Source organism: Berghia stephanieae, chromosome 7 (assembly GCF_034508935.2).
Source record: "Berghia stephanieae isolate SIO BIC M18660-M18661 chromosome 7, UCSD_Bste_1.3, whole genome shotgun sequence".
In the NCBI taxonomy this organism is placed as follows: Eukaryota; Metazoa; Mollusca; class Gastropoda; order Nudibranchia; family Aeolidiidae; genus Berghia; species Berghia stephanieae.
Window position 1 is genome coordinate 31,243,586 of NC_088366.1, and position 14,365 is coordinate 31,257,950.

General features: G+C 34.6%; 1 protein-coding gene across 5 annotated transcripts in view; it reads right to left on the minus strand.

Annotated features, from left to right (window-relative positions):
- The window catches only part of LOC144977058 (uncharacterized), a 116,189-nt gene that overhangs the window by 44,710 nt on the left and 57,114 nt on the right, over positions 1–14,365 (minus strand). Inside the window, exon 1 of one of the 5 annotated variants that reach the window (XM_078921788.1) lies at positions 6,648–7,093. The exons of the other annotated variants lie outside the window; for them this stretch is intronic. Coding sequence (XP_078777914.1) covers positions 6,648–6,755 — 108 coding nt within the window. The 5' untranslated portion in view covers positions 6,756–7,093. Of the gene's footprint in view, positions 1–6,647; positions 7,094–14,365 lie in introns of those variants that run through there. 5 annotated transcript variants of the gene reach the window in all.

The window sequence follows — 14,365 nt, forward strand, 5'->3', positions numbered from 1 at the left end:
GAAAAATGTGCCTTTCAAGTATATGAATCCCAGAAAATGTCAATTTGACCTAGATACCGATATGCGTCTTTCTTCCCTATCACGGCAGTATTGAGGCCCTGGAAATTGAAAAGATCTTTCACCATATGATTATAGCCTCACTTTGGATTATATTTAATGACACTGACTTGGATGATCCTAAATTGGATTCAGTAGTCTGATGTCACGCCGCCCGGCAACGGCGGCCATCTTGGTTCTAAACAAAGAAAATCAGTACTTTTTATTCTTCATGCTGGCTAGAACTTTTCATATGCTTTGATCAAATTTATGGGGGGGGGGGGGGGATTTCCTCTGGATACGCTTTTATGCTCGCCGGAGAAATATTTCATATGCATACGGCGTCCGCCATTGTTCCGATAGTTAAGAGCCAGTGTTACTAAGTTACCATGCGTCATTAGGAAGGAAGTGACGTTACGACTGTTGAAGAGTATTGCGCCAAGGTGAATAAAAGTTAAGATGGTCTTTAAGGTAGGATGACGCTTCGTTATTTTCTTAGAGATAATTTGGTGGCAAATACATGCTATTTTTATAACCAATACGTGCCTCAACAGGCAACCAATAAAGATTCGTGAGTGTCTGATTTGTACAGTAGTTTTAGAAACAATACGGGCTGCAACGGTTTCAATCTCTTGTAATTTAGAAATTTGATTCGCTGGAGGGCCTACTAAAAAGAATTCCAATAATCTAGACGTGAAAGTATAAATGCGGAAAAATTGAGACTAAAAAGATCTAAAGGAAGACCTCCTCGGGGAAGAGCAGATTTCGGTTTGATACCGCATCATATCATTCTCCAGATCCATCAAACAGAAATTGGGTGACGAGGTCTATCTACATATGGCATAAAGTATGCATTACTTTTTACCGTTATAATATTCTAGTTTGAAATTAGCTTTTAATAGACACAAAGTACATATTGAATTTTGAAAAAAAAAAGAAGAAAAAAAAATCGGATGGAGATCTTTACAGAAATACTATCAAGCCATTCATCAAATCTGTCAAAAACTTAGAAATATGATGGGGGGAAAAAGAACCCGAAGTTTGTTTTACGCTGTTTTATGCCACGAATGAATTGAATACAATTTGGCTAAACGTGAAACTATAATTGATTTAATGTTATCAATTCTGATGTCATGTGAGTTGAACCTGATTTGTCTGCTTGACACTCATCTAAAAATTACGTTACAATAAAATTGCGACGATCACCAAAAGAAAGAGTTATTTATTAACGGTAGTGATACATGAAATAAAAATAAATAAATATATTATTTACTAATTGGTTGTATTATTGAATACAACTCCCTGTTTAATTTCTTTTGGTCATCACCTTGTCTGACGTAATTTTTTGGTGACTGTCAGGCCAGTTTACGGAGGTTACTACAATATGAGTACAAGTTGAGTGCTTTGTTAGGATACCATTTATTTTGCTTTGTGTAATTTTTTTTTTTTTAAAGTATGCCATTTAAGTAAGGGCTTCAAATTATCCGGTTATCTAATACACGGATACCAAAATAGGGAAAGAAAAAAAAATCCGATGGGTGTTCAACTATTAGCTTATCGATTTTATAATTGTGAACGGGATTTTTGAGAAGTAAATTTTGAATACCGAAACCAGTCAAGCCCAAAATTCCAGAACGTGAAAGACAAGAGATAAGTCTATATAGGAGGCATTAGTACACCTGATTTCTTTGGTCGTGACTAGTTATCACTCAGATACAATATGTTTTATTATTATTAAGTAATAGAAGCTATTTAGAACTTATTATATGATAGGGCCCCTGGAGACCCGCTTTTCTTATCCAATCAAAATTAATCAATATCAAAAATGGGCGTTATGATTGATTAGCTGATATAGAAAGTGTGATAAAATCTCAGGAATTGGTTCCTGTTTTTTATGCTGTCTTGTTGGCTGGACTTTCGCTTCTGTTTTCGTTATATTTTGTTTTGTCTTTTTTTGTTTTGTTTTGGGGGAAGGGGTCTATTTGTTTGTTTGTTGTTTAATTTTGTTGTTGTTTTTTTTTTCTTTTTTTTTTTTTTGTTTGTTTGTTTTTTGTTTTTTTGTTTTTTTGTTTTTTTAGGTTGCTTTGTTGGGCGAGGGGATGGGTTTGTTTTTTGTTTTTTATCTTTGATGTTTTTTTTTGTTTTTTTTTTTTTGTTGGTGTGTTGGGTTTTGTTTTTTTTTTTTTAGGGGGGGGGGTTGTCTTTTTTTCTGGGTTATGGGGCGGGGGGGGGGGGGGGGGCTGAGCATCGTACACGTATAAATTATTGATAGGTTGGTGGCGGTGGATGTATTATGGGTTATGGGTGTATGGATGAATGGACCGTTAAAGAAACGGACTAGAGGGTGCTGTGGGTAGGTACAAAAGTAGATAGATATATAAATAGAGAAAGGTAGATAGATAGATGGGTGGACACATAGATAGATAGATAGATAGATAGATAGATAGATAGATAGATAGATAGATAGATAGATAGATAGATAGATAGATAGATAGATAGATAGATAGATAGATGGATGGATGGATGGATGGATGGATAGATAGATAGATAGATAGATAGATAGATAGATAGATAGATAGATAGATAGATACATAGATACATAGATAGATAGATAGATAGATAGATAGATAGATAGATAGATAGATAGATAGATAGATAGATAGATAGATAGATAGATAGATAGATAGATAGATAGATGGATGGATGGATGGTTATATAGATAGATAGATAGATGGATGGATAGATAGATAGATATAAAGATAGGTATAGATAGATAGATATATAGATAGGTATAGATAGATAGATAGATAGATAGATAGATAGATAGATAGATAGATAGATAGATAGATAGATAGATAGATAGATAGATAGATAGATAGATAGATAGATGGATTGAGAGATAGATAGATAGATGAGAAATTTAAAATAGAAAGATAGAAAGTAGATAGATAAATTAATAGATAGGTTGATTGATAGATTGATAGATAGATAGATAGATAGATAGATAGATAGATAAATAGGTCGATAGATAGGTAGATAGATAGATAGGTTGAGTGGTAGATAGATAGATAGATAGATAGATAGATAGATAGATAGATAGATAGATAGATAGATAGATAGATAGATAGATAGATAGATAGATAGATAGATAGATAGATAGGTCGATAGATAGATAGATAGATAGATAGATAGATAGATAGATAGATAGGTTGAGTGGTAGATATATATATATAGATAGATAGATAGATAGATAGATAGATAGATAGATAGATAGATAGATAGATAGATAGATAGATAGATAGATAGATATAGACGGAAATAAAGATAGAGTTAGATAGATAGATATATAGATAGATAGATAGATAGATAGATAGATAGATAGATAGATAGATAGATAGATAGATAGATAGATAGATAGATAGATAGATAGATAGATAGATAGGTCGATAGATAGATAGGTTGAGTGGTAGATAGATAGATAGATAGATAGATAGATAGATAGATAGATATAGATAGATAGATAGATATAGATAGATACATAGATAGATAGATAGATAGATAGGTCGATAGATAGATAGATAGATAGGTTGAGTGGTAGATAGATAGATAGATAGATAGATAGATAGATAGATAGATAGATAGATAGATAGATAGATAGATAGATAGATAGATAGATAGATAGATAGATAGATAGATAGATAGATAGATAGATAGATAGGTCGATAGATAGATAGATAGATAGGTTGAGTGGTAGATATATAGATAGATAGATAGATAGATAGATAGATAGATAGATAGATAGATAGATAGATAGATAGATAGATAGATAGATAGATAGATAGATAGATAGATAGATAGATAGATAGATAGATAGATAGATAGATAGATAGATAGATAGATAGATAGATAGATAGATGGATGGATGGATGGATGGATGTATGATAAGATAGATAGAAAGATAGATGGATGGATAGATAGATAGATAGTTTTATAGATAGATAGATAGTGTCCCTCGTACTATCGAAATTGGATTATTGTAATGCTCTGTTGTTTGGCGTTTCGCAATACAATCTGAAACGTCTTCAGATTGTCCAAAACAGCGCTGCCAGACTAGTATTTATGAAGCGTAGGTGCGACTCTGCCGGACCTCTACTTCATGACCTGCATTGGCTGCCTGTTGAGAAAAGAATTAAATTCAAAGCTTGTGTTTTAGTGTATCGTTGTCTTGAAGGTACTGCCCCTTCCTACCTTTCAGAACTAATTGAAAGATATTCAAAACCCCGACCCTTACGTTCGGCCAGTGATTCCACAAAACTAGTTGTCCCTCGAATTCGGAAAAATGCTGGAATGAGATCCTTTTCTCATTTCGGACCCTCTATTTGGAACGCCTTACCGCAGAGCATTCGTGAAAAAGAATCTTTGTCTATTTTTAAACGTTCGCTTAAAACATATTTGTTTCGATTTTAGTAGATGGTATGAGAAGCAAGATAGGTTTGGTTTGTGTTGTGTGTTGTGTTGTGTGTGTGTATGTGTGTGTGTGTGTGTGCTTGTGTGTGTGAATGAGTATGTTTCAGCCAAAGTAATTTGTAATTTAAGCGCTTAGAGTCTGGTGTCTCGGAGTTATAGCGCTATATAAGTTTTCAGCATTATTATTATTATAGATAGATAGATAGATAGATAGATAGATAGATAGATAGATAGATAGATAGATAGATAGATAGATAGATAGAACGATAGATAGAACGATAGATAGATAGATAGATAGATAGATAGATAGATAGATAGATAGATAGATAGATAGATAGATAGATAGATAGATAGATAGATAGATAGATAGATAGATAGATAGATAGATAGATAGATCTATAGATATGTTTGTTTTTTTGTTTTTCTTTAAAAGGTTTTATGGCGCTTGCAACACATTAAGGTCATATCAACGCCAGTAAAAAGAAAGAAAATGGGATAGTCAAAAGTTCTCTAATTACAATTATGGCATCCAAGAAAAGTTAAGACAAAGGAGAATTTGTTCAAATAGGTAACAGGTGTAGATTCCAAGAGGACACCAAAAGTCTCATCCTGACACAAGCACAGGTCCCCAATTAGAGGGATACACTCAAATGTTTACAAATCATATATAATATGTAAACAATACAAAACAGTGCATAACAGAGAGATGACAAGACAAAAAATATCTTCTCCGAAAACTCTCACTGTACATTTGACAGTTTCCCTCCCAGCTAGGGCATCCGGCCAGGACCAGGGCAAAACCAAGTAATCTCATTCCAAGACAAAGACAAAAAGCATGTTGGAAAACAGATGTAAGAAGATTGAAGACACAGTAAGTACCTCCCTGCCCACTATGGGAGGTCAGGAACCCCACCCAGATAGATAGATAGATAGATAGATAGATAGATAGATAGATAGATAGATAGATAGATAGATAGATAGATAGATAGATAGATAGATATTGAATCGTGTTTGATACAAATATGGTACGAAAAGTGCTCGACATGTAGTAATGGAGCGAATTATTATTTAAAATATTTACCACAATGTTTGGGGCAGTCTACATCGATGTTTCAGGCTTAATTTGCCATCTTCAGGACTGAGTTGTTTTGTTGACAACAAAACAACTCAGTCCTGAAGATGGCAAATTAAGCCTGAAACATCGATGTAGACTGCCCCAAACATTGTGGTAAATATTTTAAATAATAGATAGATAGATAGATAGATAGAGAGATAGATAGGTAGGTTGGTAGGTAGGTAGGTAGATAGATAGGTAGATAGACAAAGAGACAAAGAGAGAGAGAGAGAGAGAGAGAGAGAGAGAGAGAGAGAGAGAGGAGAGAGAGAAATAATATATATATATATATATATATATATATATATATATATATTATATATATTATATATAATTATCATCGTTATAGGTATATAAGGCTGAGTTGAAAAGGTGCGATTCCGACGATGAGGTCAAAAGCCAAGATTTCCATATGTTTATCAAACGTTTGATACATTCTGAGTGGGGTCACTGAAGTTCTTTACAGTAAGTTTGAAAAGCTCGTTATAGTGTCAATTGGTGTGTCGGAACATTAAATTAAAAAATAAAAAACAAATAAACAAACAAACTTGCTTGAATAGACCAAGGTTAAAATGTAGATTTAGACAGCTGTATAGATCGGCGGCTTAATTGATGTTGAGGTGGATCAATATATGGATAGTTAGGTGGACAGAGTATTGAATAGATTGTCAGATGGATAAAAAGATTGTTATTAAATAAATGGAAAAATTATTGAATACGCTGTATAACCCGGAGCCCAAGCTCACTTTGTGGCGTTGCACTGCGGTTGACGCCTGGAGTTATTCTAGTCCTCCCTTTAAATAGACCCTAAAACACATTTCCCCTTGGGGATGAATAAAGGGAATAAAAGGAATTTTATTTTACATTTAAAAAAATTTTTCTCACCAAAGTCTACACCACTGTTTTCAACTCTCTCAAGTTCACTATGGTTGGAAATTGAGAACAAATTTGTTTGATTTTCCATTCATATGAACTCGAGAGAGCTGAAAATGAGGTAAGAAAATACGAATATATAATAGACATTACTCACCAGCAAAGACTTAACCAATCTCTTGAAGCAACCACCTACTCCTTTATCAGAGTTGTTTGTCTTCTTTTTCCCCATTTTGGATTTTTTCTGGCTCTTATTTCCTTTCATCGTCAATTTATTTTGATTGTTTGGCTTCCCAAGAAAATCGTATAAAGAATTATTGAGTTTGAAATAAATATATTATTTCAAACGTCGATCGTCCTCAAACTTTACTTCCTGTAAATCAGCGGAATTGAACCGCTTGTTTCATCAATTTTTAACTGATGAAGTCCATGACGAGATCTGGGATTAAAACAATCTCATATCCGTCCGATGTATCATCACAAGTGATAGAATAAGCTATATCCAGACGCGTTGTCAAGAAATATACCGTAATATAATAGCATAACATAACACGACTTAGCTTCAGTATCTTCTGATAGTTCTGGGCAAACACAAGCTGAAAAACTGGAATCCGCTGAAAAGGTATGTATGTATGATGTATGCAGCGAAGCAAGACGGGGAGAAAAAAAAATCAAACTTTTTAAAGCTCGGTAATGTGTTCCTAACTTTTATTGATTTAAAAAAAAAAAAAGAAATCAGACGTTTGAAAAGTTTTTATAGTCCATGCAATCAGTTTTGACGACGAACGATATATCGTGATTATTCTATCAATAACCTTGATTTTATATCATTTACACATAGTCATGAATTGATTCATTCAGAAACAGTAAATAGTTGATATCGATACATTTAGAATCGACTTTGTCACCGCGTCACTAATGCATTGATATCGCTAGGCAAATAAATGTCTGTTGGCGGTTATCACACAAGGGGTCTGGGTTTTTTTTCTATACTTTTTTCCCCTTCTTTCATGCAAATGGAATGGTCGGACTCTGGAAAGCAACTTATATTTCATTCCCATGGACTGTCAACTGACGTTAAATTACGGACGTACTTGAACTGAAGAAATTACACCAACTCATGAAGTCTACATTAAATATGGTTTTATTTAATTAGCGTGATGATCATTGAAATAAGTTTGAAAATTAGCCAAGTGTTTAGCGGGTATCTGAAGATCATATTTAAAGCGAAATGGTTCGGTCTGTTTAGTGAATTAATTAAAAGCAATCATATTGTGTTTATAGAATAAATGAAGATGACGTTTACTCATGTCTTTGTCACTGTTTTTTAGACTGCCAGTTAGGTGATTAGTTCCTACTAAATTCTCTGAGAGACTGTGAACGTTGGAGGTTACAAAGTTTTTTAATACAGTAAGGTTGATTGAAATTGACGTCACTCTGCTCCTTGTTGTTTTTAGCCAGCCATTTTATGAGTAGTTCTCACTAAATTGTATTAATCATAATATAAACATTGTTTGTGTATTGGTACGTTATATCCGGCTGGCCGATGTTATGAGTGTTTTAACTAAACGCATATCATCAATTGTTGGTATGGTTGGTCTGGCGGACAGACCATGTTGTGTATTTAAATTAAACGCATACCATCAATTAAATAATTTGTCTCGGGAAATATACCCAACAAAAAATTGGCAATTGCTTTCTGTTTTGCCAAACCCAATGAATCAATGAAACAGCCAGTTCCAACCCTGGTTATCGAGAGGAATTGACGCAACTGAGCGTAGCCTTCAGAAAGACACGGTTTGGCGGCCAAGAACACCCACCCAGCACTTTTTTCGGCAATCATCGTCTTGTCTTGAGACGTACATTTATTTAGGGCCGTGTCGGGCTACATGTATCAGTTAACGAAGGCTACGATCTCAGACACTCATCGAGCTCAAGACTGAAGATCGTTCAACCGAATCGCAATCGTTGATTTTGCTGTTGTTTTTGTTGCTGTGTCTTCTTTATTATAATTTGTTATAATGACATAATGTTGTGGCACGTCGGTGTTTTTGTTATTGTTGTGATATGATCTTGGTTGTGGCTTGAACTATTATTATCAATGTTCCCTGTCGCCAACACACAGTATGTAGTGAAGTGAATCAAATAAATCTTTTCATCAATCGTGTTCTAATAACTTTCATCGATAATTGCCCCAATTATTGTGGTTATTGGTTACAAACAAACACACACACATGCGTACACATGAACACATGCATGTCGACACACACACACACACACACACACAATCCCCCCCCCCCCACACACACACACACACACAAACCCTTTCGCAATGATTCAATTGATTGGCTGAATGCTTTTGCAGCCCGTTTTAAATTCTTTATCTGTGACACAACAAGAGACTGGTATTGATGGTGTGGGTTTAAGTAACATATTCACCAGTTCTGCCCGCCAGATCAGTCGTACCAACACACTATAAATTTATTCACCTAGAAGACAATATAAAATCTTATAGATTAGCCTATTTAGCCTGTTTGGTGTCTCTTTTGCTCTTGCACAATAACAACAATAAAGTATGATATCAACATCAACATATGGGTACTAGAGAACTGGTTACACAGTTCCAATGAGTTTTCAACAGAAACAAAGGAGAGTGTGGCATCACGATTTCTGGTCCCCATTCCTGTCATTGCGTAAACATAGTCAACCATTCACACCAGAGTCAAGTAGGAGTTTTCAGTGTTCGCTTCTTCAACATGGGAAGTTTACAAACATTGAAACCAACTTATCAGAGACCACTTACAACACACTTAATTTTGACAAATATGAGATACCGAACCGCTGGACCATTAACGTAAAAAAAAAAAATCACCTAACAAATAATAAATCTACAAAATGAAAGCGTTCTTTACAAAACAATACCAACTATACCACCAGCACAACCGCCACCACCACCACCACCAACAACAACAACAACAACAACGACAACGACAACGACAACAACAACAACAACAACCGCAGCAACATCACCACCAACAACAACACCACCAACAACAACACCACCAATACCATCACCACCACCACCCACCACCACCACCACCAAAAACAACAACAGCAACACCACAACTGAAAGTGGACTCTGTGTTTAGAGAAAAAGTAGATTCAAGTTAGAAATACTCTTGTCAATAAGAGCCACTGACCCCCCCCCCCCCCCCTCCTCCTCTCTCTCTCTCTCTCTCTCCTCTCTCTCTCTCTCTCTCTCTCTCTCTCTCTCTCTCTCTCATCTATATTCTCATTTTACTACTGTTATTATTGTGTGTATGTGTGTGTGTGTGTACATTATATATGTGTATTTATATATGCGTGTACCAAAAATATTTTCCTTCAATCTCTTTAACACAAAAGCTTTTTTAGACTTGTTTACCATTTACATTCTCTTCATTCTCTCTTTCTTTACATCAAACAGCATAACATAATAACCAAATTATATTTCTATAATAAACAAAATCACAGATACCATCTCTAATGTGACGTAAGACCACGTGATAGAATGTACGAGTCTATTATTTATTTCTATGCAATTCATTTGTCAAGTATTTTCCCCGACCACTTCTAATGTGATTCCTAATTAATCTTCACAGCAGGCAGTGTCAAAAAGTATCATCCACACGCCACACAATTAGGAAAATAATTGGAAGCACAGAGTTTGAAGGATACGAAAATATATAATTCACTACCAGAAATGACGCTGAAATCGCTTTAGCTGGAATACAATAATATGGTAATTACACACACACACACACACACACATATATATATATATATAATAATAATATATATATATACACACAAACACACACACACACACACACACACACACACACAGATGCATATACGGGAGAACGAGAGAGAGAGAGAGAGAGAGAGAGAGAGAGAGAGAGAGAGAGAGATGGATAAAAGTAATATAGATAGATAGATAGATAGATAGATAGATAGATAGATAGATAGATAGATAGATAGATAGATAGATAGATAGATAGATAGATAGATAGATAGATAAATAGATAGAAGATAGATAGATAGATAGATAGATAGATAGATAGATAGATAGATAGATAGATAGATAGATAGATAGATAGGGTAGTAGTTAGATATAAATAGATAAGATATATATTATAGATAGATGATAGATAGATAATAGATAGATTGATAGATAATGATGATAGATGATAGATAGATAGATAGAAACAATCACATAGATAGATAGATAGATATATAGATATAAAGATGTGTTGATTGATTATTGGTAGATGGTGATATTGTAGATGAGAATGAGAGAAGAGGGATAGAGAAGATAGAAGGAGAAAGAGATGAGATAGAGCATATATATAGAGATAGTAGAAGAGAAGATAATAGATGAGGTAGTGTGAGGAGGTGGATGTGAGAGAGAGAGAGAGAAAGAGGGAGAGAGAGAGAGATAGAGAGAGAACGTGAGAGAAAAAAAAAGAGAGATAGAAGACAGCTTTGAAATTATATTAACTGCAACAAAGGGTGTTGCGTTCATGCCTTATTAAAATTCAATGACAGAAAGACGGTATGAAAACATGAACTTGTGCCACTAAAAATATACCACACACACCAGAAAAAATGAAATAAAGCTTTTGTCAGACACATTGGAAAGCCTGTTAAGCGAGGCAGCCATCCAGACAGATAAATCTTTGGAAATTTATGAAGCTGATTTAATACAAAAACAAAACAAACAAAAAAATGAATAAAAGTAAAAGAATAGAAAAATATAAACGATGCGGAGATCCGAGGCATAAGCAAGGACAAAAAAAAAAAAAAAAGAAAAGAAACATAAAACTAAAGAGAAACAGACAACAGTTAGGTAATACTAAAACAGTTATGCTCTTTCAAGTTTGGACGGTGTATCCTTCTTGTATATCTTTGGAGAAACTAAACCACACTTTCTGTTGAGATAAAAATATGCCGACGTGTGTTTGATACAGCGCCAGATTGGGTCACTTTAAAGAAGCCCGATTGTTATTATGTTATTATTTTTTTTTTTTTTTTTTTAGTGGAAACGGTCAGGTGTGTGGATTTAATTTTGATTTAATTTTAGAAGTTAAACGACGCTTGCAACACTTTCAGCTTATATCCGCGACTTTTTAAACATAAAAAAAGAAAAGGAAGTAAAACGAAAAGATACAGAACACAAAAGGCTAGTTATATGAGATTTAGACACCATAGCCTGCATCATCCTTTGATTCCAAGCCTCCGTAAAAAGGAAGACAAAGGGCGTAAAAAAATCATGCTCACATAAAAACAACGCCTTCTCCTTGAACGATACCAAGCAGGGCCTGAGCAAAACCAAACTGTCGTCTGGGACAAAACTATCATGTAATACCGAATGGGACAACAGACATTTACAATAACGTGATATCGCTTAGCGATTAGAGTCTGGTGTCTCGCTATATAAGTTTTCAGCATTATTATTATTATTATTATTATTATTATTATTATTATTATTATTATTATTATTATTATTATTATTATTATTATTATTATTATTATTATTATTTATATCGCCATGTGGCATTATGATATAACAGTCGGCCACTGAAAGACGACATCAAATGTAATTCAAAATCACTTTTAATAGGATTCAATAGTCTGATGTCACGTCCGCCCAGCAACGAGCAGATTGATTCTAAACCAAAAAAATAAATCGGTACTTTTTATTCTTCATGATGGCTAAAACTATTTCATGTGATCAGAATGTATTAAAGTCAAAACATGATCAGATTTATGTTTTTCTCCTCTGCATACACTTTACCGCTCGTCGGAAAAGTATTACATAAGGGCGTAAGCTATTGTTCCGATAGTTTAGAACCAGTTACTAAGTTACTTTGCGTCATTACGAGGTAAGTGACGTCACGACTGTTGAACCATGTTTTAGTTTTTGTGCGGCTTTGTGGTATTGTGGTATGACACTCGCCTTCGGATCGCCAGGTCATTTAGTCGAGTCCCGATCTTGGCAGCGCAAACTTGAATCCTTGAAAAATACTTTGTTCAGATTCCCTCAAAGCACTCAGATGTGAAATTAGTACCGAGCCGGTAATCGCGTTGTCTTTGTCGAAAAAGGATTTGTAAGAGCGCCTCACAAGCGTCATGTCTTGTCCTACATGTAAAGTGTTACTGTTGGCTTGTAATGCGCTTTGAGCACGTTTTGTAGATATTGCGGGATAAAGAAGCTCCAAAAAAAAAAAAAGATCAAGATATTAGTTGGTTGTTTTCTGCTGTTGTTGCTGTTTTCTTTATTTTCTTTTCGTTAAATGCTTTTTCTCTTTAACTCCTTTCCGCATCATTTTGTTGTTTTTGAACATCATCGTAATAGTTGTCAATCAAGACTTCTTTTTCGTTTTACACGAAACGTCCATCCCGTATGTATTATTCTTATTTTTAGCGGTTTCATTAACTTTTGCAACAGTTTCTTCTGTCCAAGTCTCTCAGACGACGACGTTGATGGTGGTGGTGGTGGTGGTGGCACCTCTCCTGATAACGATGCAATTGGCATTTTCCATGGAAAAAAAAAAACAACAAAACATCTAAATCTTGTTTTGATTTAACCACTGTCGGTTGTACTTGAAGTGTTCGCGCGAAAAACTGTAAAGACGATTGAAATCTCATAAGAAAAGACAGGCCTGTGTCTATGTTTGTATGTTTGTGTGTGTTTGTGTGCGTGTGTGTATGTTTGTGTATGACGGTGTGTGTGTGAAGGTATGTGTATGAAGTGTGTGTCTGTGTGCGTTGTATGTGTTTTTTTCTGACATGTCAATCAAATGTGTTATCATCCTAATCATCAATAACAACACATATTTCGGCCCTTAGTGTGTTACTTTTACCACACCACTGTCGCTCAACAGAAACACCAGTATCGTCATATTATGATACCCTCTGTAGTCAACTGACACAACTGCCTTCTTCATGGCACCAACAGTTGTGTTGTACTAAGACATAACACATTTATTCCATTTTGATCAGAACACGTTTACCTCAACCAATATCCTAATATTATGTGATATACAATGACCCTCAGTTTGTCAAAACTTCCAAAACCTTCTCAAGTAGTCTTGGTATGAAACTTTTTTCAAGTTAAAATTCCTTCACATCCACAGGGCCCATGGGACCGGAGTTTATCCAGTATTCTATAGCGCTAGCTTGCTACCCTTTTGATTGGACTTTATTAAGTACATTCTACCAGATCTCAAAGTCCCATCTCCCAATGACTGCTGATTTGATAATGGGGAAAGAAAAAAAAACGACCAGGATCAGTCCTGTTTTCTTTGAGTGAGAAGCGTGTACTCTGCCAACTGATCTATCTGTACCACACGATTTTCAAGTTAGAGGTCATACTCATCATTATACAATATTAACGGATTTGTTTTTTGTTCGTTTGTTTGTTTTTTTTTTTTGTTTTTTTTTTTTTTTGTTTTTTTTTTTTTTAAGGGTTTTACGGCGCTTGCAACACATTTAGGTTATATCAGCGCCAGTGAAAAGGAAGAAAAATGGGATAGTAACAAGTTCTAGAATTACAATTAGACCACCCAAGAGAAAGTAAGACAAAGGGGAACTGGGAACAAATAGGGATCAGATGTAGATTCCAAGAGTATACCATCAATGTACTTAGTTTGAGATCACCTATAAGTCTCATCTGGATACAAGCACAAGATCCAACAAAAAGGAATACACTCAAATGCTTGCATTATACATTCAAAATAATAAATATAATAATACACAAGAGAGATGTTTGTTGTTTTCTTCTTTTTTTCCCAATATATTTTTCATAAAGGCTTTTTGTCACATTACTGTAGA